The sequence below is a fragment of the Bactrocera latifrons genome, unplaced genomic scaffold, assembly GCF_001853355.1.
Source record: "Bactrocera latifrons isolate USDA-ARS-PBARC rearing strain unplaced genomic scaffold, ASM185335v1 scaffold_170, whole genome shotgun sequence".
NCBI classification, from domain to species: Eukaryota; Metazoa; Arthropoda; class Insecta; order Diptera; family Tephritidae; genus Bactrocera; species Bactrocera latifrons.
The window spans coordinates 30,488-57,326 of record NW_017535186.1 but is presented as its reverse complement, the minus strand read 5'-3'; the positions used below and the strand labels follow the sequence as shown (position 1 = coordinate 57,326).

Genomic DNA, 26,839 nt, shown 5'->3' with positions numbered 1-26,839 from the left:
AGAAAATAATTAGAGCTGCAGAACTAAATAGAGAAGGTACAATCTTCTATAAGAGCGTACAGCTGCTGGCGTATGCCGATGATATTAATATCACCGGCCTCAACACCCTCGCCGTTAGTGCTGCTTTCTCCAAACTGGACAAGGAAGCAAAGCAAATGAGTCTGGCAGTGAACGAGGGCAAGACGATCCTATCTCCTTTCATCAAACAGTTGTCGCACTCGYGACTAGGCTCTCGCGTCACTGTTGACAGTCATAACTTTGAAGTCGTTTGATTTGTCTATCTTGAAACCAGCATAAACACCATCAACAATGTCAGCCTTGAAAACCAACGTAGGATAACAGGTAGGATAACAGGTGTCTTCGGACTGAGTAGGCAATTGAGAAGCAAAGTCCTTTCTCGACAAACAAAAACCAAACTCTATAAGTCACTCATAATACCCGTCCTGCTATATGGTGCAGAGGATTGGACAATAACAACAACTGATGAGTCGACGTTGCGAGTTTTCGAGAGAAAAGTTCTGCGAAAGATTTATGGTCCTTTGCGTGTTGACCACGGCCAATATCACATTTGATGGAACGATGAGCTGTACGAGCTATATGACGACATTGACATAGTTCAGCGAATTAAAAGACAGCGGCTACGCTGGCTAGGTCATGTTGTCCGAATGGACGAAAACACTCCAACTCTGAAAGTATTCGAMGCTGTACCCGCCGGGGGAAGCAGAGGAAGAGAAAGACCTCCACTGCGTTGGAAGGACCAGGTGGAGAAGGACCTGGCTACGCTTGGAATATCCAATTGGCGCCACGCAGCGAAAAGAAGAAACCACTGGCGCGCGGTGGTTAACTAGGCTATAATCGCGTAAGCGGTGTCCTACGCCAATTAAGAAGAAGAAGAAGTTGGATTAGAAATACGAAAATACCTTTTCGACTTCAAAATATTTGAGGTGGATACAATGGAGTACGCAAAGTTTTTCTCTGTTGGCTTGTGTTTCTTTCCTTGAATTTCTATTTCTTTCAAAGAATGGTATCTTCTTAAACATATCCCTCAAAATGTTCATGTCCTCAAAGATCATAAGCATTCAAAGCCCTCATTCGTTCACTTCAGTGTAAGGAAGGGCTGTAGATTGGTAAGAAACTTTGAACCCAAAATTTGAGGCTTCCAAGAAAGCAGAGCTACATAAGCGGAACGGACCCAGATTTTTATACGATCATTGATTGTCATATCTGCAGTGATCCCACATTAATTCTGGAGACGTTTTCTACTATTACAACAAAATCTTAATCATCTCCTTTTTGTTCTCCAAACAACACGATCCCAATAAAGTGGAATCTCTGTCAAATTTGTCTTCGTTTCTAAGATGAGAATGTTATTAGAACCGTCAAACAGCGAATTAACCAACTACGCATCACATGACTGCTTTGAAGACCAGTAAAAATTTTTATGACTAAGGCTTTTCGAATATCTACTAGAGTAGAGTGTGAAATATTGCATGAAACGTAATTTCTCTAAAAAAAAAAAAAATTGTAAATAAAAGCAAAACGAAAATCGCCGCGTGATGTCTTAAGAGCACACGCGCTGGACACATGACATGTGTTTGACGTAGGAAGCAAGCATACACAATGAGTTGGAGTATGCATATTAAAAATACAACAGCAACAACAACCGAAAGCAGTTGAAGCAGCAAACAAACGACGTGACCGGGCGAGAGATTATGCGCAGAGGATCGGCAACAGGTCCAAAAAAAACAAAAAAAAAAAAAAAATAAACAAAACTGAAGCACATATGCATATAGATAAGTATGACGCTTTAAGAGGATGAGGCAAGTGTGTCCTTCACGAGTGCAACAACAACCAACTGCAAACAATGCAAACCAACATTAAGAGGATAGCAAACACGAGAATATTATATGCATGAGTATATGTGTGTGTGTGTGTGTGAAGAACGTGTGTTCCAATCTGTACAACTTGAGCGATCGTAAAAGATATGCATGCGCAAGATGACTGTGTCCGGGGGTTCGGGGTACGGGCGCAAAGGGCTGCCACCACCATCGCCGCCGGCTTTCAGGCTCAATTTACGCGGTTAGCTACCGGGCTACGCACGGTCAAGAGCGTGGAGATCATAATCGGCCCAGCGGCACTAAACGAACATATAAACTCATAGACACACACACATATATGTACATTTGTGTGAGTATGTTTGTAGCTGTGATTTGAAATGTTGGCAAAGGCAAAGACACGATGTGGAAGGAAATTATCACGCGCGGATCAGAGCGGCATGAATGTCGTTTTGACAGCCACGACTGCACGCCCATGCTATATAAAGTGATGTGTGTATGTGCATTTAACAAATGGTGGCATGCATATACACACAAACACGCATACAGGTGTTAAGAAGACGCTCAAGTGGCTGGCTGACTGGTTGGCTGACACTGGGCATGCGCTCGGACGCACTGATCTAAATATTTTAATGCACGGCAGCTGTTATGCAGATGCACACACACACACATGCATACATGCTCACATACATACATACATATGTATGGAAAATTTATACGCTGCTTTACCTGGACAGATTATTGTTCTATGCGGATCGACATATACACATACACAAGGGTTCGCAGCGATTCATGTATGAGCATTGGTGTATGTGTATGATTTTTGTGATCGCTTGGGTATTATCAATCGCCTCCATTGTGGTTAAATGGACAGGAAAAACGAAAACAAAATCAAATCTCACTTAGAATTGTACTGAAATGTTTTATTACTCTTCAGTTATGCTCCACATTATTACTGCTATTGTTGTTGTTGTTGTTGTTGTTATTATTGTTGATATTCTGTTTACTAAATAAAAGCCGTTACTACTACAGCATAATAAATGATTGCGGAGCGCATTAGTGCTCGGCTTACAATGGCCAGCACAACGCTTTGAAATACGCACACACAACAAAAGCAACAACGCACACATCCACACGCACATGAATCAGCATACAAATGTAAAAAGTCTGATTTCTTGGTTCCAAAACAAGGAATGACTGGAAAGGAGAAAGAGCGCTTCTGCGTATAGCCAGCAGGTAGTCGGCGGACAGCCAACGCAGTTACCTGCCGCGCGTCGAACACATGCCGCTACACAAATAATTTCTTATCAGATTATTCATACGTTACTCTTCATTTTTTACGTCCTCATTGTTGTTGTTGTTGTGGTCGTTGTTGATTTTTACGAGCGTCTCTTTGCTTTGTTGGCCTCTTGTTGAGATTAAGCGCGCTAAGCATTGCAATCCGACCGCGTCACCTTAAATGTAGCAGCTACCGAATTTGTAGCGTGAGGCCAGAAAACAAAGCCAAACACACATGCATGCATAATACACTCGTAATCTCCGGCAAAGCGTTGTTAGGCCAGTCGCTCCGACTTGTTGATATGCGCGGCAATGAAGTGAAGTGAAGGTGGCTTTTTGAGGAAATCATTGGAATGAAAAATTTTTTTGTGAACCGAAATTGAAATTGAAATTTCGATCGTTTCCTCTGTGGCATGAACAGCCGATTGATTTGCATTTAAATGGTTTTTATCTACTTGAATCTTAATTAGTAGATTATGGAATCGGCATTTCTCGAAATTAAATTTTAATTAACATAAGTCGTTAAGGCATTTGTGTATATGAGTATTTCGGTCTACCTTAACGTTACATTATGCATCGGAAATAGCGCTCACTAATTCCAAGATCACACCGAAGCATTAAATAACTCTAATATAAGATCGTAGAAAAGCAATGTTCTGAACCAAAAAACCAATTTCCTCAATAAATATTTACTATATTTTGATTTTCCTTATATACAAATATATTTGCATATGTATTTGTATGTCTAACAAAAATAATTGCTATAAGTAAACATATTCTTAGCAAAAAATCCCAAATTCATAAAGTAATCGCATTAAGGCTCGAACCGCACTGAAACTAGGTTCGTCAGTCATTCCTCTTTAACATATGCAATTATTTGCTTTCTTATAAAGAAGATAAGGTCTTTTAGCTTTATCTCCTCCTTTATTTACGTGCTATCTCCACTTTCAAGCACTATCTCAATCTCGTTAAGTATGTTCATATCTTCTTTATTTCAATCTCCATCTCTATCATTATTATATTAACTCTATTCCTATATTTATCTCTATCTATATAATTCCCTCACTATTATCCGGACTATTTTTATCTATATTTTACTTTTATTTACTTACATAGGTCATCTCTATCTCTAAATCTCTATTTCTATATCTCTCTGTCGCAACCTGGATATCTCTGTGTTATTTCCTCTCTCTATCTTCATCTGCATTGCTCTCTGTCTCTTTCGCTACTTATTCTTCACCTGAATTTGCGGAAACTTGCATAGCTTTTCCTTAATCGCTTCTTCCTACCATATTTTATATTATACTAATTTTTTCCATAAATATAGGTAGGTTGCCTTTCTATTTCGGGAAAACTAGTGTTGCAATCGGGAAACTCAACTTTTTTGTACGCGTACTCAGCACGTTTTGGCATGCGAGATCTATTTGTGCTGCTTACAGTAACTTAAAACATTCTTCTCGACCAAAAAATTAAATCGCGATTATTTTTTACAACTTCCGACGTGGACCAAGTCAGCAACAGTACATCGATGAATTTAATTCAAATTGCCGCAATGAAGTTCCATCAAGGACCAGTGTTTAACGATGATATGGTGAAATCAATCAATGTTGTAGATCCCTACAAGGTGAATGTCGGAAAGGTTGTCTAAAATCAGTTATTGCTCCGGAAACTATTGATGCTGTGCACAAGCTGATATTGCAAGAGCGTCATGTGACCAATCGTAAGATTGAGTCAACTATAGATATTAGTGGGACTAACATACATTCATTATTTCACGGATATTTGAGTGATGATATCGTGACATACAACCATTTGTTTGCACTTGTGCTTCAAGAAATCAGGGAAACCAACGGCCGAAGATGGATAACTCTTCACCACGATAATGCTAGCTCTCACACATAGACTGAAACAACTGCATTTTTGAGTGCTCAAAACATCGATTTGATGTGTCATCCTACGTATAGACCTGATTTGGCATTGAATGATTTCTTTTTATTCCCGTTCGTAAAAAATAAACTAAGAAGTCAACGTTTCCGCCACCTGAAGCAGCTGTTGATACCTTCAGAATTGTAATTCTTAAAATTTCATTTTGTTCTAGAATCCCGAAATATAAAAGGCAGTCTCGGTAGCAAGTACTTATGTCTGGAAATATACTCCGAAAATTCTTTCGGTTTGGAGATATGAGCATATTTCTTACATTTTTTTAAACATTGTGTAAGCGTTTTGTTTTCTAGAGGGACAAATTCCGGCTACTTGAGGTACTTAACGCATACTGTAGTCCGAAATAGCACCTATTCAACATGGGTATAGCTTCTGGCGCTAACAGCCGGTTCTGCTAAATGGAGTCGGAAACTCCCGAGCACCCGAGCGCCTGCTGCAAGACTGCACAGCAGTATGTACAAGTAGGAATCCTTGAATCTACTATGTATCCGAATGGAATTCAAACCTTGACCAGCATAGTTCTGCCTTTGACCCATTTTTTTACTTTCGTTTAATATTGTATTTATGCTGCCTCAGCTCATCTCCAGCCACGTCGGTTAACGAGTTCAGAGAAATGTATAAAAGAAATGACAGGTACTATTTTAGGTATCCACGCTTTTCTTCCATATCATGGAAGCATACCAAATCTACATATGTACGTGCTTACAAACGCACACGCGCATAACCTTTCATTAGTGGGACTCGTATGCTTCTGAAGACTTCTGCAAACTTTCAACTCGTGTTGCGCACGAGGCAAATGACAAATGCATACACACACACACGCGCGCGTGATACCGAATGCTGGCAGTTTCATCACAACAAAAATTGAGAGGTATCATTAGCGGCAAAAAACGACGGTTATTCTGATTCGACAACGCAAACAACAACAACAGCAGCAGAAGCTGCATCATCATCAACACTGTCCGAAAGCAGATGAAGTGGAACACAAACAACTGCAGCAATAAGCAAAGCAGAAAATCGCATTGAGCGCAGCGAAATGGACAGTCATCAACGCCGCCGAGAAGCATCACCAACCCAAAAACAACAACAGTAACAGTAACTAAAACAATCAACACCGCGGCAGCATAAGCCGAGTGGAGTCACAACCTGTGCTCCGACGTTGGAGGATCCACTCGTAAGTCCACATGTATGTATGTGTGTATGTATGTGTACTTTGTGTTAATATTTGTACAAACAAGCAGGCTGATGGTGATATGCTCATATCTCTGCATATTTGTTTGTTTGCATGCATGTGTGAGAGGTGTTTGTGGTGCATGCAAGTGCGGCCGGCCGTACGTGTGTTGCGCGCAGACGCGTAGCCCGGTAGCCGTAACAGTCAACAGCGGCAAGACCGGCAGCCGTGGCAAACGAGCAAAGAAATAAAAAATAATCATAATAATCAACATGAGCACCAACAACAACAAGAACTAATAACTGCGAGTACGAGCACGAACCTTCAGCACTCGAAATAAGCACCGGTAGCCGCCACAGCAAACCATAATAATAATAACAATAAAGCGCATGCGCAGTGAAAACAAAAAAAACGGTTTTGTTTATTGTCCTTCGCTTGTCTACTCCTGAAATTAGTTTTTGAATATTTCCTCAATTTTATTTAATTTTTTTTTCGGTTTTAGTTATACCGCCTACAAAATTGAATGCTAAATTAACCGCGGAAAACTGCAAGGACAGAGGCAAAAAGGGAAGATTAAAGTTAGAGAGTTGTTAACTAAGCTAATAAGCTTAAGGGAATTGAATTTCTCATTCTACATCGCATCTGTACCAATATTTCCTTTAAACTTAACGTCGCAAAAGATTTTGGAAGAGGAGACTAGCTGTAGATTGAACTTTAAACTTGTAGACTCCAATTTCATCTAAGGAAAAAATAATTATTTTAGATCGGAGTTGTTGGAGCTACTCATTTTAAGCTTTCAACGTTCTACTATCGAGGTCCCTTTGATCTCATTTATCAACAGCTCTTTCTTTCTTACTGGCGTAGACACCGCTTACACTTATTTCGTCTTTTCGCAACGTGGCACTAATTGGAAATGCCAAGCGAAGCCAGGTTCTTCTCCACCTGGTCTTTTCAACTGAGTGGAGGTCTTTCTCTTCATCTACTTCCGCCGAGGGGTATTGCTTCGAATACTTTTGGAGCTGGAGTGTTTTCGTCCATACGTACAACATGACCTAGCCAGCGCAGCCACTGTCTCTTGATTCACTGAACTATGTCAATGTCGTCGTATAACTCATACAGCTCATCTTCTATCGAATGCAATATTCGCAATGACCAACATGCAAAGGACCATAAATACCGTTATGCACTACTTCTCCCCAAAGTTCACGTAAATAATATTTGAACTTCTCTTTATCATACGCCAACGTAGTGGTGAAAGCTAGCATTCCTTTTGGCATCACTAGGTGTATACTTATAAAGGGAGGTTGCCTAATTTTTTAAAGAAAGAACATATACACTTTAAATTTACTAGAGACTGTTTATTATCATTTGATGGAGCATTCTCTGGCACTTATTTTTTGAAGAAATGTCAACTGCAGCTAGTCTCAGATAGTCCATCTGTTGGGTCCAATTTTCGATGACTCCTTCGAGTATTTCGTCTGATAACTCGCGAATGACACTCGTGTTGTTCTGAATCGAAGCGTAATTGTTCGCATAGACTTCAGACTTTACATATTCCCGCAGGAAAAAGTCTAACGGTGTGATATCACAGGATATTGATGACTAATCGACCATGGTTTGATCCGAAGTGTGGGAAGTGACGCCTACTTGTTGAAACCAAATGTCCGGGATCACGAGCTTCAATTTCAGTCATCAAATAGTCGGTCGCCATTGACGGTTGCCCTCTCACCGCCATCATTTTTATAGACATATGGACCGATGACTCCACCGGCTCACAAACCACACCAAACCGTTATTTTTTCTGGATGAAATGGCAGCTCTTGAATCTCTTCATGTTGTTCTTCGTCCCAGAAGCAGAAATTTTGCTTGTTTACATACCCATTGAGACAGAAATCATCGCTGGATAAAATTTGCCTCGAAAAGGTCGGATCTTTTAGGAACTTTTCAAGAGCACATGGAGCGAAGCGCTGTCGCTAGGCAAAGTCGAGAGGCTTCAATTTTTGCAAAAGCTGTTTGTTGTATGCTATTAATTTAATATCTCGACGTAAAATGCACCAGGACCTTCCATACGTCAGTCCGAGTTACTGCGAACGGCCCTGAATCGACTATCCACGGTCTTAGTCTTATAGACTCTTAGCAACGGTTGCTATATTATCTTCACAAAACATAAATTTTCGTAATGAACGTAACGAACGAAGAAACCACATGACTGATACTGTATTGAAGACTCATTCAAACCCGCTAGGCGGTTAGATGGACAACCAAGCAGATTGGCAAAGGAATGTTGAAATTGTCTACGCTTCTTTATACAACCACAAAATTCACTAGCAAGTAATTAAGCTAGTGAGAGATGCTCTCTAACCAAAGTATTTATTAAAAAAAAAAATATATATATATATATATATATATATTTCAAGCCTTTTCTTTTAACTATGCAAGTTGGCTGTGTGACCTCAGCTGGCCCTCAAGTCCGTGGCAAGCAGTAGCAGCAGCTGAAATGCCACTCAAGCAGCTGGCAGTCCGGCCGAGTGATGGACAGTGATTTGTACAATCTTTCAAACTTCGCCCAGCGAAGCCAGCGACTCTCTGACGGTTATGCAATGTGCGCAAACTAAGCGACAGTTGGTTTACTTTGTGAAAAAAGTCTGGCTAAAAAACGCGTGCTATGTGCATATACATACATACACGTACCTGTGTATTAGTGTGTGTGGGCATTTGGCATTCGTGCAACAGGGCCAACTGGCGAAGAAACTCAGTCCAGTTGGTGCCTTGTAATTTAAACCTGCTGCTATTGCTATTGCTGGGCTGTATGTAAGTAAATGTGAACGACGCTAGTATAATGAGGCAACAGCAACAATAAACAGTTGGCTAAAGCACCAACAAAAGCATACCGCAAAGCAATATTGCACGAACTGAGGTCGTTTCCTTGTGCCACATGTGACAAGAGCGACAATGACAACATCAGCAGCAACAACAATAACAACAACAGCTAATGCAAATACAAACAACATTATCAACATCAACACCAAAGACACTATCACCGCGACATCGCGGACAACATAAATATTTAAGAAGCAAAACAACCGCACAACCACAATAACAAAATTAAATTAAATAAAAAGCCAATGCGTTGAGAAAGAAGCAGCGGCAGCAGCGGTAAATAAACTGTGTTGGCAAACAACCAACAACATTAATAACAATAATAAAAGCAACATGCAACATGCAACGTCATGTGTCAGCTCCGCCTCAACGGCGACGCCGTCTCCTGGCAAGTGCGTCGAGGCTTCATCACATGCTCGCATGCCGAGCGCTCGTACGACGGCGGCGCATGCCCGGCCGCTTGCAATGTTTGCTTGCGAGGTAATGCAATTATCGTGGCCGGTGCACGTGACAACTCCACCTACGCGCCGGCAGCATACAACAGCAACAAGAGCAGCGCGTCAACTTCACAACTTGACAGCGTGAGCAACCAAGAAAATAACAAGAACAACAACAATAATAATAACAGGAGAGCAGTTGTAATAATGACATGAACTTGCCGCGCATACAAAATGGCTTTGGTTAACGGTTTCAATTGTCAAGCTGATTGTCGCACTGTCAAGTGACATTTTTATTGCAAACAATGGATGGGCGAACGACAAGTTGTTATGCATACATATGTAATGTGTGTGTAAGACCCAAGGGCTGCAGACGTTGCGAATTCATTTTTACAGAAAAGCCTTACAGGTTTCTGACCGTATGATTAGTTCTCTGGTCTTAGGTATTTCATGATTGGAGTTCATAATCTATCGCATAGTTTCAGGTTCCTTCGTTTTGGTGAGACTATGAATAATGATACTTAGGCAGGACGAGACACCTGTTAGTCGTGATGCCCAGAACTCCTAGGTTTGGAACCAAAAGACTGTCTCATATCGACAAAGTCTGTTATAAATTTTTTGAGTCGTGGTTATATCAATTATAGCCAATTTAGCGGGTTCATAAAAAAGTATGGTGAGGTGGATGCCTCAACCTTAGTTTGGCAAAAACTGAATAGAGCTCCGTTAGAGCTTCTATCATTTTTTCGATGTGAGCTTTGAATGGACCTTTCACGTTTCGCTCTGGGGCAGAATGCTTTCCCAATTACACATGTCCTAGTTCCGAAATAACGCTTACTAAGCTCGCGAGAGACCTTTAGAATGAAAAAGATGGGGAAACCCTTGCTCGTTTCAATCTTGATGGACTTTAGGAAAGAGTGTTTTTCTCGTCGGCTTTACAATTTCCGAGCATTTCGCTGTGACCACGCACCCGTACAGGTTTAATATGACTAGCTTTGAGCTCACTGCCAGCGAGTTCAAGGCCTTTATAGCTCTTATTTCGCTGAAATCCGAGATAGGAAAATTAATCGAACATTTTTAGGAGTTTTAAATATTGCTTTGGTGGTTCTTTTGAATCTTTGTTGAGATCAAGAGTATAATAATCGTTGACACCTGGAATTCCTCAAAAAGTAATGTAGAGCAGCGCGCCTTATTGTCTCTGACTTTCTGAAATATGAACAAGAAACTGGCATCAATCGTTTTTCTGTGCGTTTTCCAAATCAGGAGGCAGGAATGGAAGGAACTGTCTATAAGTAGCCCCTATATACTGTATCTTGTACTCAACTGTCTTCCATTTCCTTCCGGCAATAAATATTCCCTAAATATATTTGACGATGATGCTAAGTTGAGTCCAGCCCCTTCAGTGCGTGGGTACGAAAACGATTGGATGGTTAAATCTAGGTAAATCTAAACTAAAAATTGAGTATATTGGATCGAGAGCAATATTCAACTAATATGAATGCCGGAGGGCTCATTTTATGCCAAATGGTATATCGTGGTATATATTAGTTATATGCTGGTTCCTTCTACCTTCCCTGGTTGATATGAGCAACCTTCAAGCCGAATGTGGTTACCGAATATAGATTTCTTGAAGTGGAACGGAAGTTTCAGATCGATATCTCGAAAACTTAAGAATTAGTTGGGACATGGCTAAATCGACTGAGTTTCCTTCTGGTTATTACAAACCTCATGATGCAAACGAGACGCAGACACAGAAGCATGTTTTCGATAAATTCTGTCATTTCACATCAGGAAAGATTAAATATTCGAATGAATGCTTAGAAAATTTCGTGTGGACTCCGGGGTCTATGGTACATGGAATATGGTAAATCACTTCCACAAATTAAAGAACTAAATCCACTCCGCTTAGAATAAGGCCCAGCATTTTCGATACTAAACCGATACTGATTTTCACCAGCGCTCTTTTGTTGCTTCATGTGCCAAGAAATGGACTCTTAGAATAACCAATTAACATAAAGCTTAATACCCCCAATTGTAACGGACACCTTTCCAACAGGCTCAACAGGTGATGGCTGATATTTTGACACTTCAGTGACACTTCAGAGCACGCAAAAAATTCAAAGACGTATGTTCCTAAAAGCTCAAATATCTATAATTTTGCATGTCTCTACACGTAAATCAGGGAAACCGTAAAAGTCAATAAATTTACAGATTTCACAGCTGTTGCTAGTCTTGAGCATACAACTACAATAAGCCAACGAAACGAATCAGAATCCATAAAAACAGTCAAAAAAGTTTTGCAAAAAAAAAAAGGCACAACAAAAAGTTAGCAATAACATCATCATCATAATTATAAACGGGCACATGTCGTGACGGCAAACAGGAATGGGTTTGACCAACCGATATTTAACGAAAATATTGAGAGAAAAAATGCAAAACTTTCCAAGCAGCTCGCAGACGTCAAACTGAGATTTCAAACATGAAAAGGCACATAATATTAGCAACGCGACATTAATTTGCAATATGAAATCGCTTGGCAACACAGACATGCCCCGTACTCGAATATCGCTAGGCATGCCGGAGGTGAGGGCTTTGGGGGACGAAAGTGGAACCTTTGGTTAATCACTCGGAAGGACGCTGGCAATTAAAACAGCTGCCAGCTTCGAAGCGACTCACCGACAGAAGGGCAGCGCTGCAGATTGAGCCACGGTGATTTAGAGCATTGGTTCTGCTTTCAATTTTAGCCCTTCCATAATTAGTAGGAAATATGGTAAATGGTATTGCGACACGGTATTAAGTTTTCAGAGATGAGACGGCAAAAAATGAGATAAAAACAGCACACTTTGATGATTCTCCAAATGATCAATTTATTTCAACAGCTGATTTAATTACTCGGGAAGAAGTCATTGGCTTTGCATCGACCAAGCGTGACGACCGAACACAGTTGTACTATCATTTACTCATGTAGAGATTAGTCACTGGAAATTCATTGCTTCGTTGTAAAAAATCGGCAAATCGACATCGATGTACTCGCGTAAATGGCGCGATTGATCAGCTTCCGAACGGAAGCGGGGTTTTTTTGTAAGAATTTGCAATAAATGATTTGTTGCGTCAATAAAACCACATTAAAAAGCAGTCAAAGCAATCTACGAGAGAAAAGCAGAAAGTCGGAACGAATCCACTCGGAATCGGCGAATAGAAAATGTAGTGATGTAATATTAGATGATGACTTTTTGAAGGAGATTTTCTAAGAAAAATTTGTTTGCACTTACCTCCCAATGGCTGAACATCAATTGTGGATTGGCAAGTCCCGACGTTTGCTTTCGTATTTCCTGTGCAAAATTGAACGATTCAATGACGGGTAAGATGGCCAACACAGAAAAGTTGCCACTGCCTTGGATTGAATCGCCAGAAAGAATCTTGCCATGACGCCGACCTATTACAGCGTACATTTTTCCTGGAATAAAGGAAGAGATAGAGAAGAGAGTGATAAAATTATTGTGTGACAGGTTTCAGTAGATCTGGAAATAAGTTTTCGAAAAATGTAGTAGAAATTGATGAAAACTTAAAGTTTAATCGAGTAAAACGAAAGTAATCTAGTAAAAAGCAATCGATAATTTTTGTAAAACTAAATTGAAAGTTTTAAATAACACAGTCGGTATCTTCGCGTTTAGGTCAAATACGCAGCGTGTTGTGCGATAACTTGTTTCAATCTTCAAGTTAAATTCATAATGCCACTATCATAGAAGTTATCTCGGATCTTCAAGCTAATCCCTATCTAAGTGTGACCCGACGTTGTCCTGATGGAGCACAACATAATTGCTCTTTTATTGGCGAGTGGCACACGCCACGATCTGCTTGCTAAAAAAAGGTAACAATGAGAAAATCCAAAGTGAAAACGATGCTGATTGTCTTTTCTGACTTCAAAGGTATCGTCCACCATGAAATCGTTTCTCCTGGACAAACCGTCAACGCCAAGTTTTACGTGGAAGTCCTCAAGAGATTCAAACGAAGGGTCAATCGAGTCGAGCTAGACATCGCAGCCGATTGGAAGTTCCACCACGACAACGACCCGGCTTACACTGCCTTTCTTGTGAACTTCGGTAGCCAAGGCCGTCATCCCAACACTTCCGCAGCCGCCGATCCATATTTTCGATATTGGTCTTTCAATAAAAACAGTATTTGCATGATAGCTGTGCCGAAATCTCTATTGAGTTCACAGTGTCTTACAACCAAATTTGTGAAGCTCAACTCTAAGAGTACTGTTAACGAAAACAAGGTCGATACTTTTTCAGCAACGAGAAAATGCTGACTTTGCAGTTGTTAAAAATAAAAACGCCGGAGACTGTCTAAGCACGCGGACAGGAAGCGCTTGACGACCAAACTATTCCTGTTTTTCATTCATTCATTCATTATACAGCATCCCAAGTGGTTTTTGTTATTGTTATTATTATGGCCACTTTGGCATGCGCACATTTAAACCAAATGCAAACAACAAATCAACGCAGCTGGAGATGAAGAGCAGCGGCCTGCCACCATAACCACATACACCTATACACTAGCCCTGGGGTTCGGATGTTTCGCCAAGCTCCAAATGAGCCAATGGAGCGCGCTAAAACAACAACCACAACCGCCAACGGCATGCTATAACTCTAAAAAAGACAAACACACACTCACACATATGATGTACATATGAAGGCATACGACAAAGCTACAACACCAGCAATGTTAAGTGCCGACTTCGCGCTGCCAGCATAGTGGTCAGAATATTCTTGAAAGTGAGACGAAAGCGTAGAGCAGGTTGACCGGCGCTGGACCGGACGTTGTTTGGCCGATTGGCACTCGCGCCAACTCGCCGCGCGACGTCTTGACCGCGTCCGCAGTGCACGAATGGACGGAGTCGTCGAGGCGGCGCTCACCGACGCAACAGGTAAGCAGACTATTCGAATCAAAGACAAATAAGATGAAATGGAGAAGACCATAACAACAACAACCATACGAACGGCTCGAACGGCGTCAGCAGCGGCCGATCGAACGAGCGGCATGCGAATGACTCGGCAGTACCAGCAGGAGTAGTGAAAGAAAGCGTCAAAAAAAACTTGATAGAAAAAGAAAATCAAAACATCGCCAAGAAATGATAACAACAACAAGCGAAGCATGATGAAACTAAACAAACAACAACAAAAGGAACTAGTTTCCGGTCGTAGTAAAAATGACAAGCCAAGAATGCGCCACAAAAACAAAAAGAACAACAGCACAGCAACAACTACGATCACTTCATAAATTTAACAAAAAAACAGCAACAACAACAACAGTTACATCAACAAAAAAAGGCGGAGAAACGCGTAGTAGAATGCCACGACGGACGGATGGACGGGCAGTAAGCAGCAAGAGCCGCACAACGGTCGAAAAGAACCGGGTCGGGTCGCTGACGGACGGACACTCGCCGAATGAATGGACAGCAGATAAGTAAACAAGTCACAAAAACAGCAACGTTGACTACAACAACTACAACAACAACAACAACGACAAGAAAAAGAAGTAGAAGTAGAAGTCAGCGTAGTTTCAGAGAAGACGATTCAATAATATCGAAGCAGTAAAGACAATAAAAACAACACGACAAGAGCTCGTCCACAGCAACAGCAGCCGCAGAGCCAAAGTCGTTGGACATCCGCCGTAGGAAAGTTTGAGTTAGCACAACGAAGACTGCACGGCTAAGTGAGTGTGGATTGCCGTCTCGACGGTGTTGAGCACATCAGGCGATCCGGCGAGTGCACACGCGATCGAATTGTGGACAGACTATTATATAAAGGAAGCATATTGGAGATATACATTTATGAGCTTATTTCTGCAGAGTGGAATCCAAATCTCCTTGATCCACTCAAAGAAAAAATATACATGTAATATAGTTGCATATCTTTTTCTAGAGAGAAAAGTTCAACTATCTTTTGCCCTATAAAATTAAGCAATCAAAACGTTCTTTAAATATATTTCTCAGAACTAAATGTATTTTCATTTAATTTTTAACGCAAACATTCGGCAACCCTATGCGCGTACACTTTACGGCTGCGCAAAAGTGAGCTCTAACCACCAACTACTGCCTGGCTAAAATTATAAAAAATCAGCAGCAATCTCAACTCACTTTAAAGCAACAATAACAATACCAAAATGAATGCTCTGTTTCTAGAATGAGCGACGCGTTGGATGCTGTACACCGGCAGCGACCGCAGCAGCAGCAGCGTCAGCATCTATGGAAATATGGCTGTGTTAGTGCCTGCGCATGATTGGGTAGAGTAATGCTGAATGAATGAATGAGCAGCACATCGCAGCAGATGCAAGCGAGCAGCAACGCGACCGCTCACGATTCATTCATACCTTCGAGCACTCATTCATGAAACGTTCGTGAAGCAAGTGTAAGAGACGAGCGGAAACGTAACCGCAAAGATATGCGAGTACGTGAGCAGCGAAACTGATGCTGCAGCGAGTGGCCATTGTAGGAAATTTATAGATTTTAAACTGAATTTTTAGAAAAGTGGGAATTATTTACGAACTTCATGCCTGAACTCATAGATCGAAGTCTGTGCCTTCGTTTATGGCTCATCTGCGATGTTTTATATTTATTTCTAAAACTTCTTTTAGAAACAGAAGTAGTGGAAACAGCGAGGGACCAATTAGAGTTTACTTAAGACTGTAAACATTTAAATGGGGCAGAGTGGCGCAGATGAGTGTGGAGGTCTACTATCTGAAAAATGGTTGCTGAAGGAAATTGAAGATGTGTTTTTTTTTTTTTTTATTTGAAACAGGCTAAATTTTTACTAAGAAAATATACAAAATTTATTTTCGCTAATATATCTCATAACAGAAAATTATTTAAACTTTTAAATTAAAAACCAACAGGATTTTACACATCGGTGCAGATTATATAACGTTTGTCAAATCACTTTTTCCTACAGACCATCCAAAAATAAGCACTCACACACTGAAACTCAAAGTCAAAGCGACGACTCCGGCTACGAGCGTTGCGCAAGTCGCCACTGTGTGGTGCAGGGTATACGTGCGTTGCATTCGCGCCATTACAATTGCATCGCAGGTAAACAGCGAACACACACACAAATGCGACTCTGGTGTGCATGCAACAGCACGTCTGCCGACTGCCACATTTGTGTGATTGTGTTGGTTTTCATTCAAGTTTTCCGTTGGCGACGACCAGCGAGCGTCTACGCTAGCCACAAGCACGAACGAACAGCCACGACAACCAACAAACGATGATCAACGATTGACAACGACTACCGACGACTGTGACTGCAACTGCGACGCCGCAAGACGTCCGACTTGTACTTGTGCTGCTCGCGTCGACGACATAAGACGGCAGGCGCACTGCTCACTTGGCGACGAACGATAAGCAAATGCGAGCATTGCTGGGTTTCGTATCTTTCAGTTTGTTTGATCAGTTCGAAAAGTGAAGTCGAAGTCGCAAGCGGAAATTCCACTTTGTGCGTTGAGCGAAAAACGCTACAGGCAATACAAGAAAAAAAAATAGAAAAACGAAGACGAATTAAATACGAAAAACATATACGAATGTGTATAAAACCTAACTGTAGTTTGATGTATAACTTTTAAGGACTTTTACGCGTTGAAGCCTCGATTCGGCGAAAACTTTTAAGTTTTTCGTGTGACATTTTTTTTTGTTGCCTTTTGTTTTTTTGAATAAACCCATTGAACAACGTTCGTGCGCCGTGCAGTTAGTGTATTAGCGCACACGAGGGAGTCAAAACTTTAGCAGCCAGTTAGAGTGAGTTACAAATCTACACAGTCGATTTTCTACATGCAAATGTATGTATGAATGCATGTGGTTGTTGTTGCTGTGGTGCGCGATCAATGAAGTTTTTTATGAATGAATCGAAACAAGTTGTAAATGCGCGCGCGCACTTCATTCAATAAATACTTGCCCATAAACCGCCATGTGTTTGTGTGTGCACACACACATGTATGTGTACATATGTATGCATGAAATAACTACAGTGGTTATTTTTTCACCGACTAGTTTTTCGAGTTACGCGGCTCGCGACCAAATGCGCCAACGACAACGTTAACGGGCGTGATTTCGATCTAACGAATATGCATCTGTATATGTGTGTGTGCGTGTGTATGTGAATATTTGGACAAGTGTTTTTCGATGGCAATTATTTTGAGACCGACTTTGATAAATTAAGTATGAAAATACATGTTTGTGGAAAACTGAACCTGCAAAATCTTCAACTATTAATTACAAAAATAACAAACATACATACAAATAGTACACGAATTGGTTGAGGAGGACACGGAGTATGATTTATGAATAATGTCGAAATCATTTTTGTAAAATTTGTATTTGAACTGTTGAGTGCTTCAAGCCGTTTAAAAAAATGTCTATTACAATGAAATTTATTTATAAAAATTTCCTCAATCAAATCTATTTTTAGCACGTTTTTTCGGTCTTTATTAAACACTTGCTTACACAGCTAATTAATTTTCAAATCCCTGGTTGACGGAATGACGTGATTTTCAACTAATTTTCGTCGTCAATCAGCCGGAAAATAGTTCAACTGGCGCGGCAATTAAACGACCGAAAGTTGAACAAAATGGCTAAAGTGAAAAAATAAATATAAATTTGAATTACAACATTTTTATAAGCGAATGGAAGCTTGCAAAACACACGTCGGTGAAAAACAATCAACTACGCATCTGAAAAAGGCGCTTTGTTTACAACTAAAATAGCGGCGCGTCAATGAAAATCTCAAAAAAATAAACATCCATAAAAAATATTGTTTTACATATACATACATATATAATATAATAGCATTCAATATATACATAGATATAATGGTAAAAGGGCGTGTTAATTTAAAAGAAAAATGTAAAGATAATATTAAAATAAATAAATAACAAAAAATATATAGTTAATATCAAAAATAAATATTATGAACTCAAATAGCTACAAGCAATAAAAAAAAACTGCTATTTGTATATATTTAAACAATATACGTCTCAATTTGTTAATTAAATAACAACTATTTGTAATGCTAATTTAAAAATTAAATTTTATAAATAAGTGGCAGTCGATAACCAGTTTTTTTCGAACAATTTTTATAAAGCTTTAATATTTAGCCCTAATTTCCATTTAATTTTTTTGTCTATATTTATTTAAAATTTGTTTACCAAATGGTTGGACTTTAGAAAAATTTGGCAGTATTTATTATCATCAATTTCAAAAATTATCATTACATATATTTCAAAAAAAAAAAAAAAAAAAAATTAAAAAAAATTTAATTAAAAAAAAAATTTAATTATTATATAATAAAAAAAAAAAAAAAAAATTAAATAAAGTTTTGAAAATCAAATATTGCAAAATATGCACATTATTACATTAAAACTGCGAAATGTAGAAAAAGTAACTATTCTTTATTTAACCATAAAGATGAACTGTTTAATTTTTTTACGAAGCTTTAAAGTTGCTTAAATAAATGATTATTTTAAAAAAGAAAAATTTGTTAAATAAGTAAAAGAATATAGGAAAAGCTTTGTCCTTTATGAAATTGTAAAATATAAAAATATTTACACAAATATGTGCCACAACTTTTTGTCCTTAAAAAAATATTATTCGTTCACTAAGTAATTTCATTAAAAATCACTTTAAACACGATTTTTTGTTATGAAACTATAAATTATCCAATTTTATCCAATAACTTCTGCCATCTTTCGGGCAAGTGATTGATTCCACGCACATAACATTTTTAATTCTTACAGGAAAAAACTGGTTCAAGTAGTTTTTGAGATCAGATTTCAGGTGAACGTTCTCCAATCAAAAAACAAAAAAAAAAATCGCTGTGGCCGGAACAAATAATAGTCTGTAGGTTCCAAGTCTGAAGCATGTATGTGTGATATCATATCCCATTCAAGCTGCAAAAGCTTTCGGCGAGTCATCAACACTCGACACTTTTTTCATTGATGAATTCACAACACACAACACAACAATGGTCAGGCAAAAAATAAAATTAAGATTGGTTTGAAATGCCCACAAACAGCCAACAGAACTTTTGTTTGGTGACTAGCGGCCTTCGAAGTGGTTTGAGCTGTTTCAGCATCTTTTAGACCATGATACCTCCAAATACTTTATTTTAACCACAGCGGCATCAAAAGGACCTCCAGTACTTGGTGAAACCTCAAGATTGAAATCGCTGGAACGAACTGCATTTTTACCTATTTCTTGGTAAAAGAGTAAAATAAGTCACTTACGCTGTTTTCCAACTTCCATCTTCCATAGGAAACACGATTTATTTAAAAAAAATTTGTTTTTTTTTAAAAGCAAGTCTTACTATATGAACTGTTTAAAGGAGTGAGGTGTGAAGTTGGCTGCGAAAAAATGCAATAAGATCAGCTATTGTCATCAAAAGAAATGAATTGGTGAACGTTCAATATAATGGTTCGAGATTTTTTGTTTATGCACAAATGCATGCAATTTCTAATAAAATGTAAAAAAAAGGTAACATAACTTTTCATAAGTTTACAAGCATTGGAAAAACGATATAATATAAGCCACTCATTTAAAAAAAATTTTTGAGTTTTGGTTATAGAATGGTTATATATTGGTAATATCTGACAGCGGAACATAGAAATTTTATTATGGTATACATACGTAATATTTTTTGCAATACAATTAAATACAAAATTTTAATTATTTTGATGAAACGTTATTTTGTATTTTAGCTACCAAAAAATTTAAAAAAAAATTAACAATACAAAATATAAAAAATTAATTGAACGGTGAGGAAAAAACTGAATAAACATTAATTATATAAAATTATACGGTTTACGAAAATTGCTAATGAACGGATATACAGACAAACATATATAAAAGTATAAATACCTACACAAAACTATACATAAGCACATGCATTCATACATACATAGCAAACACAGAAATTGATGAGTGTCTATAAAATTTTTTTTTTATAAAAACTTACTTCATTATTTTCGAAATTTTTTGCATTCTAGAAATTACATATAAAGAAAACAGTAGCACACAAGTAAAAAACATTTACACAACAACTACAAATCAACACTCAATACGTCTTTGGGCAACGCATTGTAGAAGAAAATTGCAGGAAATTGCAAAATTTGCAAATCAAAAACTCCTTTAAAGCTCTCTGATATAACATATAGATTGCCATATATGTACGTACGTACATATGTAGACGTCAAGCAAGGCGATCGCTGCCAATCGTTTATGAACTGAAGCGCTTGTGAATCGAGTGCAAATGAGTGATTGAACAGCGGCTCAGCGGCAGCCACCAACAGAGTGCGGTAACTGCACAAAATGTTGGCGAGACACATAGCGCCTTAGTTGCTAGAAACAGCCGATATACGCTATTTAAAATAAGCAAACACAACAAACACAGACACATACACATTTAGACTACAAACAACGAAAAAGACAAAGGCAAATACAATAAATAAACAGAATTGTGCAAAACACGCTCAAGGTGCGCGAGTGGAGCGTTAAAGTGTCAATTACAAACGGCAAAGTGTTGCTTAAGTAACAAAAACAACAGCAACAATAATAACGAAGTTCATAATAAATTCGAAGCGACAAACAACAGCTCGAAAACAACGACGAAAAATAACAAAGAAAAAATATTTTTCTCTCAAATAAAAAAAAAAAAAAATACAAAAACTTACAACAGAATGTTGTCACACACAATCCTGCTCGCGCTGCTGCTATGCTGCCAACAGCTAAGCACCGCCCGGACGACACGCCTGCCACTGGAGGTGTACGAGCTGACGGCGGCCGCCGCAGCCAGCGCAACGGCGACAGCAACCGCCAACAGCGCGCCCGATGACGGCAGCGCCGATACGCGACACAGAAATTTGGAATATGCCACAGTCAATGCGAAGATGTTGCAGCAAGCAGCAGCAGCAGCCAGCGGTTCGGCGGTGTCAGCGACAACAACAACAACAGCAACGCACCCCGCGACGATTGCAATGGATTCACATCATGCGGCAGCAGGTGCGCCGTCCGCACACCAACACACGCCACAACAACAGCAGCAGCAACAAGCGAAGCAACAGAGCGATCTGATTGTGGATCAGCGCCGTTCGCGTCAGATGTTGGAGATCATCGAGCAGCAGCACAATTACCATCGCGAAACTCTGTTGCAGCAACAACAACAGCAGCTAAAGCTGTCCAAAACCGCCAGTCCTTTCGCAGTATACGAAAAGGAGAACAACAGTTATAACCGGCAGAGACACGGCGCTGCTCGTGCGAGCATACAGGATGTACGTGTGCTTTACCAAGTCGGGGTAAGTCACTCGTAGAGTAGCTTAGCTTGTTAAAATGTAAAGAAATGTTTTTTGCTTTATACATGGTTTATATGCTCTTGAGAGCCGTCTTTTTGTATTTAAAAAGTTCTCGAGTTATTGTAAGTGTAGGCACTGCTCTCTCGCTCATATCTTCGGGGAAATATGCGTACTGAATGTCCTTGAATTGATTTATTGAGCATTTTGCAGTGCTTCTAAAACGGACTATAGATCCAATATATAGTCCTCAAGGACTCAGTTTTTATACAATTAATGCAAGCTCTTATATAGAGTAAATATGTGAACAGATTGATCTATATTACAACTTTAGCGCGCATTTTCTAAAGCTGAATAACGCTGAAAACCTTGATGAAGCTTCTCTTTCCTTCTATACATAATTATGTGTTATTTAAAAAAAAAAAAAAAAAAAAAAAATTGAAAAAAAAAAGATTGAAAAAAGATTGAAAACAAATCTCATTTGCTATTTTTTTCGCTACAAATTTGTTGTGAAGTTTTGGTTGTCGTTAGCATTCAGAAATGTAGTTGCTTTTTTCTCGGATTTCCACTTCCTGTGTACTTTTCTTTGACATTCTTAAAGTCGAGTACGTACGAGAGTTCAACTAGGTCAGTGCTGCATATACGTCATAAGCATTAATTTCGCCCGACAACGTGCATAACTCACAGCATTACTCATAGGCTTATCATTAATTATAAGCCAACTTTGGACCCCGTTGACCCAGCAGTGACCTTATTCCACCAGCGGCATTTCACATTTATGTGTATATATGTATGTCAGTATGAATATTTACTTCCTTTCTTCCGATCGCACATTCTGATGGACGCTGAGATACATGCATTCATACATACATATATACATACATAGTACCAACAAATGTACTTGTAATTCCATATTTACACTTGTATGAAGCTCTTCTTGGCCGTCCTCTTTATTCCTTGACTTGCATCTTCGCCCCAATTGGGCAGAAATAGCAGTTAAATTGTGTGCATATGCTTTTCCCCCCATTTATGTATGTATGAGTATGTGTTTTTTTTTTGTGCACCAGTATGCTAACGCGTCTTTGCTATTATGAGTTGTAACTTTATTTTTAATGTTCCACTTTATTATCTATTATTTAAAATGTTTTTTGTTGTTGTTGTTTCTTTATTGCCTAATGGCCCGCTTCCAATTAGTGATCTTCACCATCAACGAAGTGACAGACTGTGTCACAGCTCGTTTCGCCCGTTGCATTTGAATTCAATGCCCACCCAAGCATATTTTAAGCAGCAGCAACTGAGAGCGTAGCTTGGACGGTTGACTTTGGACAAGCCATAAACAATATTGGCTATTTTTAGCTTAGAAGAATAAAGGGTGTCGCAGTGGGTGCATAAGAAGGAGATAAAACATTAAAAAGAACGAAAAAGTAGTTATTTATATAGAATTTATTTGAGTAAATATATTTTATTAAGTAAATATGTAAATAATATTTTATACCCACTGTATATTATACAGTCACTATGTGCTACCATGTAAACAAATATTGCTCAACATGTTGTTTTCCAAAAGTTCTATTTCGTTACTCATGCACATACACACACGCACACAAGCATATTTACACATATGTTGTAGTCTGCATGTCAAGATGTGTGTGTGTGTACTGTCTTTTTCATGCTGTTATTCAATTAAACGCTGCCAATTAATATATGACGACGTACGAATTGAGCAACTGTTCTGCTCGTAGGCACCTTTGGCCAATTATAACGGAGGTTGAAAGTTCAAGTTTTACATATTTATATATTTCTATGTATTACACAATGCTCCTACGATTTTAATCGATGCTTAGATCCGCTGGCATGTTTTTCTACTTATTGTGGGGTTTCTCGAAAACTTCTAATGACGATTGCAGGCTGACACATGTATACAAACATACATACATGCATACGTGGGTGATACCATAAGGGATAACGAAATAATGAGTCAAATGTACAATAAATTTTTACAAAGAAAGGCGGGAACTTCCCAAAAGTTAATTGACTCAGAAAGCCGAGCTCAAACTAAGCGCGTTAGGGACAAAGTGGGAAGCAAAACTAAGCTAATAATTAGGAAGAAGATGGAGGACACAATATTTATACTTAATTTTTTTCTGATATGAAAAAGCATGTCCATACAGGAACATGATTTTGATCGGTTAGTTTGTATGGCAGCTATATGTTATAGTAATCGAATCTGTACAATTTCTTCGGAGATTGTAAAAATTATTACCACAATAAGCTGTGCCAAATTTCGTGAAGATTTGCCGTTGAATAAGCTAGTTTTCCATATAAGAGCTTGATTCCAATAATTTAGTTTGTATGACTGCTATGAGTTTTAGTGGTCCGATATAGGCCATTTCGACACATGAGCAGCCGTTTGGGTAGAAAAGATGGTGTGCAAAGTTTCAGTTATCTCATAAACTGAAGCACTATTTTGTGTATACATATATAAAGAGGCACAATTGGATAAAGAGACCCAGCTCTTCATGGATCATTTATATTATATATCTACTTTTTTGGGTCTCCACGTTTGCCGGCAGTCGTTCCACATTTCGGAGCAAACATAATATATCCTGTTCGGGAGAAAACATAATAATTCTCTGTTATGAAATATGACCCCGTATATCCCTAAAAGTAGGCAACATAAAGGAAACACGCAGTGCCAAAAATTTTTTTTTTAATAATTTCCTTTCGTTAAATGATCATTTTCTAAAACTATTTTTTTTTTTTTTAATATATTTAAAGAAATTTAAAATTTTGTTTTTTCAATAATTGTATGGTAAAAGTTGATTAATTTTTTTCAAATTCCATATAATATTTTTATATTTTTTTAACAAAGAAAAATTTTAAAATAGTTACAGAACCTTTGAAATTTGTTTCATAACATTAATTATATTTCTAGCATTTAAGACTTTTTCTTTTGCTTTAAGACAGACAGCTTTTCAAATAACTACATCTTTGTACATACATACGTACATATTTAATTACACAACTACTTATTTATGTATTTATATCTTTATACGTGTACATAGATACATATGTATGCAGGTCTCTGTAAATCCAATGTTATTTATAATCATTTATGAAATCAAAGCTCAATGCATTAATAAAAGAAAAATAACCACACAGACGCACACATATATACACATATAAAATTGTATGAAAGCTTGTGGCAAGCTGCATTTCGTMAAGTAATCTAATGTCAAGTCATAAACAATGCTTTCGCCAACAGCTGCAAGCAGCAACAGCAGCAGCAATCAATTACAATAACAAATGGACCAACAGCAATAGAAATAGCGGAAAGGAAGATCAATAAGTGAATAATAAGACCCATGAAAAATTGCTGGCAGACATAACAGTGATCCAATCGAGGCACATAAATTACGGTCAACAACTCATAAATTAAAAAAGGAAAGAAAAAAAAATTGAAGAATTAGTTTTCGGATTTCAAATCATGCTATCAGCAAGCATGTCAAAAAGATATAAATATTACAGCATCGAGTATAAAATATTTTAGAGGCCAGCGATAATTATGCTCATTTGTTGGAAACTAACATTTCTGTGTACAAATATACAAATATGCATATTTATATTGGAAATATTGAGATATGCGCATATTTACTTTTGCTACGTGCGAATGTGTGTAAATATGCAAGTGTGTGTGCTGGCCATATCGTGTTTTATTTCATGATTTATTTAGACAACATTCCATTGCTGGCTGTTTACGGTATTTAACGCTCAACGAGCGTGGGCCGATACCACGCCGACAACCGACGACCGGCAGGCAACCAGCAATCGTAAGCCAACAACTGCACATACATATGTATTACTATTTGTATATGTGTGTGTGCTTGTGCAAAAGTAGTTGGCTGATCTGCCATTGATGCTGGCTAAAATACAAATATACATACATACTTATCCACACATGTTTATATGAAAACAATCAGCGCTCTTATGCTTTTTTGATCTAGCCAGTCAGACAGTCAGTTGAGCAAACAAGCAAACTTATTTAAGTGCGAGTGTATGTTTGTATATGCCAATATGTGTGTAGACTGTTCATTGCATTGGTCCATGAGCAGGTGCATCTTCCGATTTTCAATGTTTTGTATTGAAAGAAGTGCATTTTAGAAGTTGTCCTTTAGGATAATAGCCCACAGAAGTTTCCTTTCTGCAATATATATTAGCTCATGCTACACTTTCTTGTATGCTTAGATATATCGTGAAGATTTCCCCACAATACCGGGGTTTTCTGCTGGAAAGATATGTGAAACCTCGGACATGTTTATTGGCAGCGATGCGATATATTGAGATATGAGATATTGTACCGTTACAATGGGCAATAAATTTCCAATTTCCTGCAGATTTATTTCCAAATTAAAAAGCTTTCCATACAAGTACTTCATCCTGATTGTTCAGTTTGTATGACAGCTATACGATAAAGTTATCCGATCCGAAAAAAATCTTCAGATATAATAGCATTGCCATACTCAATTACTCATGACAAATTTTGTTAAGATATCTCCAAATACAAAAACTTTGCTTAGAAGGACTTGAACCCGATCCTTCAGTTTGTATGACGGCTTTACGATATAGTGGTCTAATATCGGCGATTTCAACAAATGAGCACCTTCTTGATTTTAAGCTTCTTAATTTTTAAAATTTTTTAAATTTCCAAAACTATTTCGAAATTATTTCTATTAGTAAACCTAACCTACTTCAAAGCTGGTTTTAGCAATGAACAGCAATAAATTAAAATAAAAAAACAACATTGTGCCACAACAACAATTTAACAATTTATTGTAGAAATTCGCAACTTCCGTAAGCATTTTTTTCTGATCCGGTTCAACGTGTCAACCGAACACGCAGCGTGGCGAACGCCAGGCAGTCCAGATGAGGTGATACATAAAAAAAATAAAGATAAAGAAGAAGCAGTC

At 38.3% G+C, this 26,839-nt stretch overlaps 2 protein-coding genes across 4 annotated transcripts in view; one reads left to right on the top strand and one right to left on the bottom strand.

Moving 5' to 3' along the window:
* LOC108966882 (elongation factor-like GTPase 1) overlaps positions 1–12,996 on the bottom strand; it is a 19,011-nt gene extending 6,015 nt beyond the window's left edge. Inside the window, exon 1 of the mRNA XM_018930018.1 lies at positions 12,812–12,996. Coding sequence (XP_018785563.1) covers positions 12,812–12,991 — 180 coding nt within the window. The 5' untranslated portion in view covers positions 12,992–12,996. The remainder of the gene's footprint in view (positions 1–12,811) is intronic.
* Positions 12,997–16,985: 3,989 nt separating this feature from the next.
* The window catches only part of LOC108966880 (protein giant-lens), a 34,875-nt gene continuing 25,021 nt past the window's right edge, over positions 16,986–26,839 (top strand). The window contains exons 1-2 of one of the 3 annotated variants that reach the window (XM_018930016.1): positions 16,986–17,032; positions 20,574–21,878. In XM_018930016.1, coding sequence (XP_018785561.1) covers positions 21,264–21,878 — 615 coding nt within the window. In that variant the 5' untranslated portion in view covers positions 16,986–17,032; positions 20,574–21,263. Of the gene's footprint in view, positions 17,332–20,573; positions 21,879–26,839 lie in introns of all 3 variants that reach the window. The other 2 variants (XM_018930017.1, XM_018930015.1) reach the window with 2 other exon arrangements.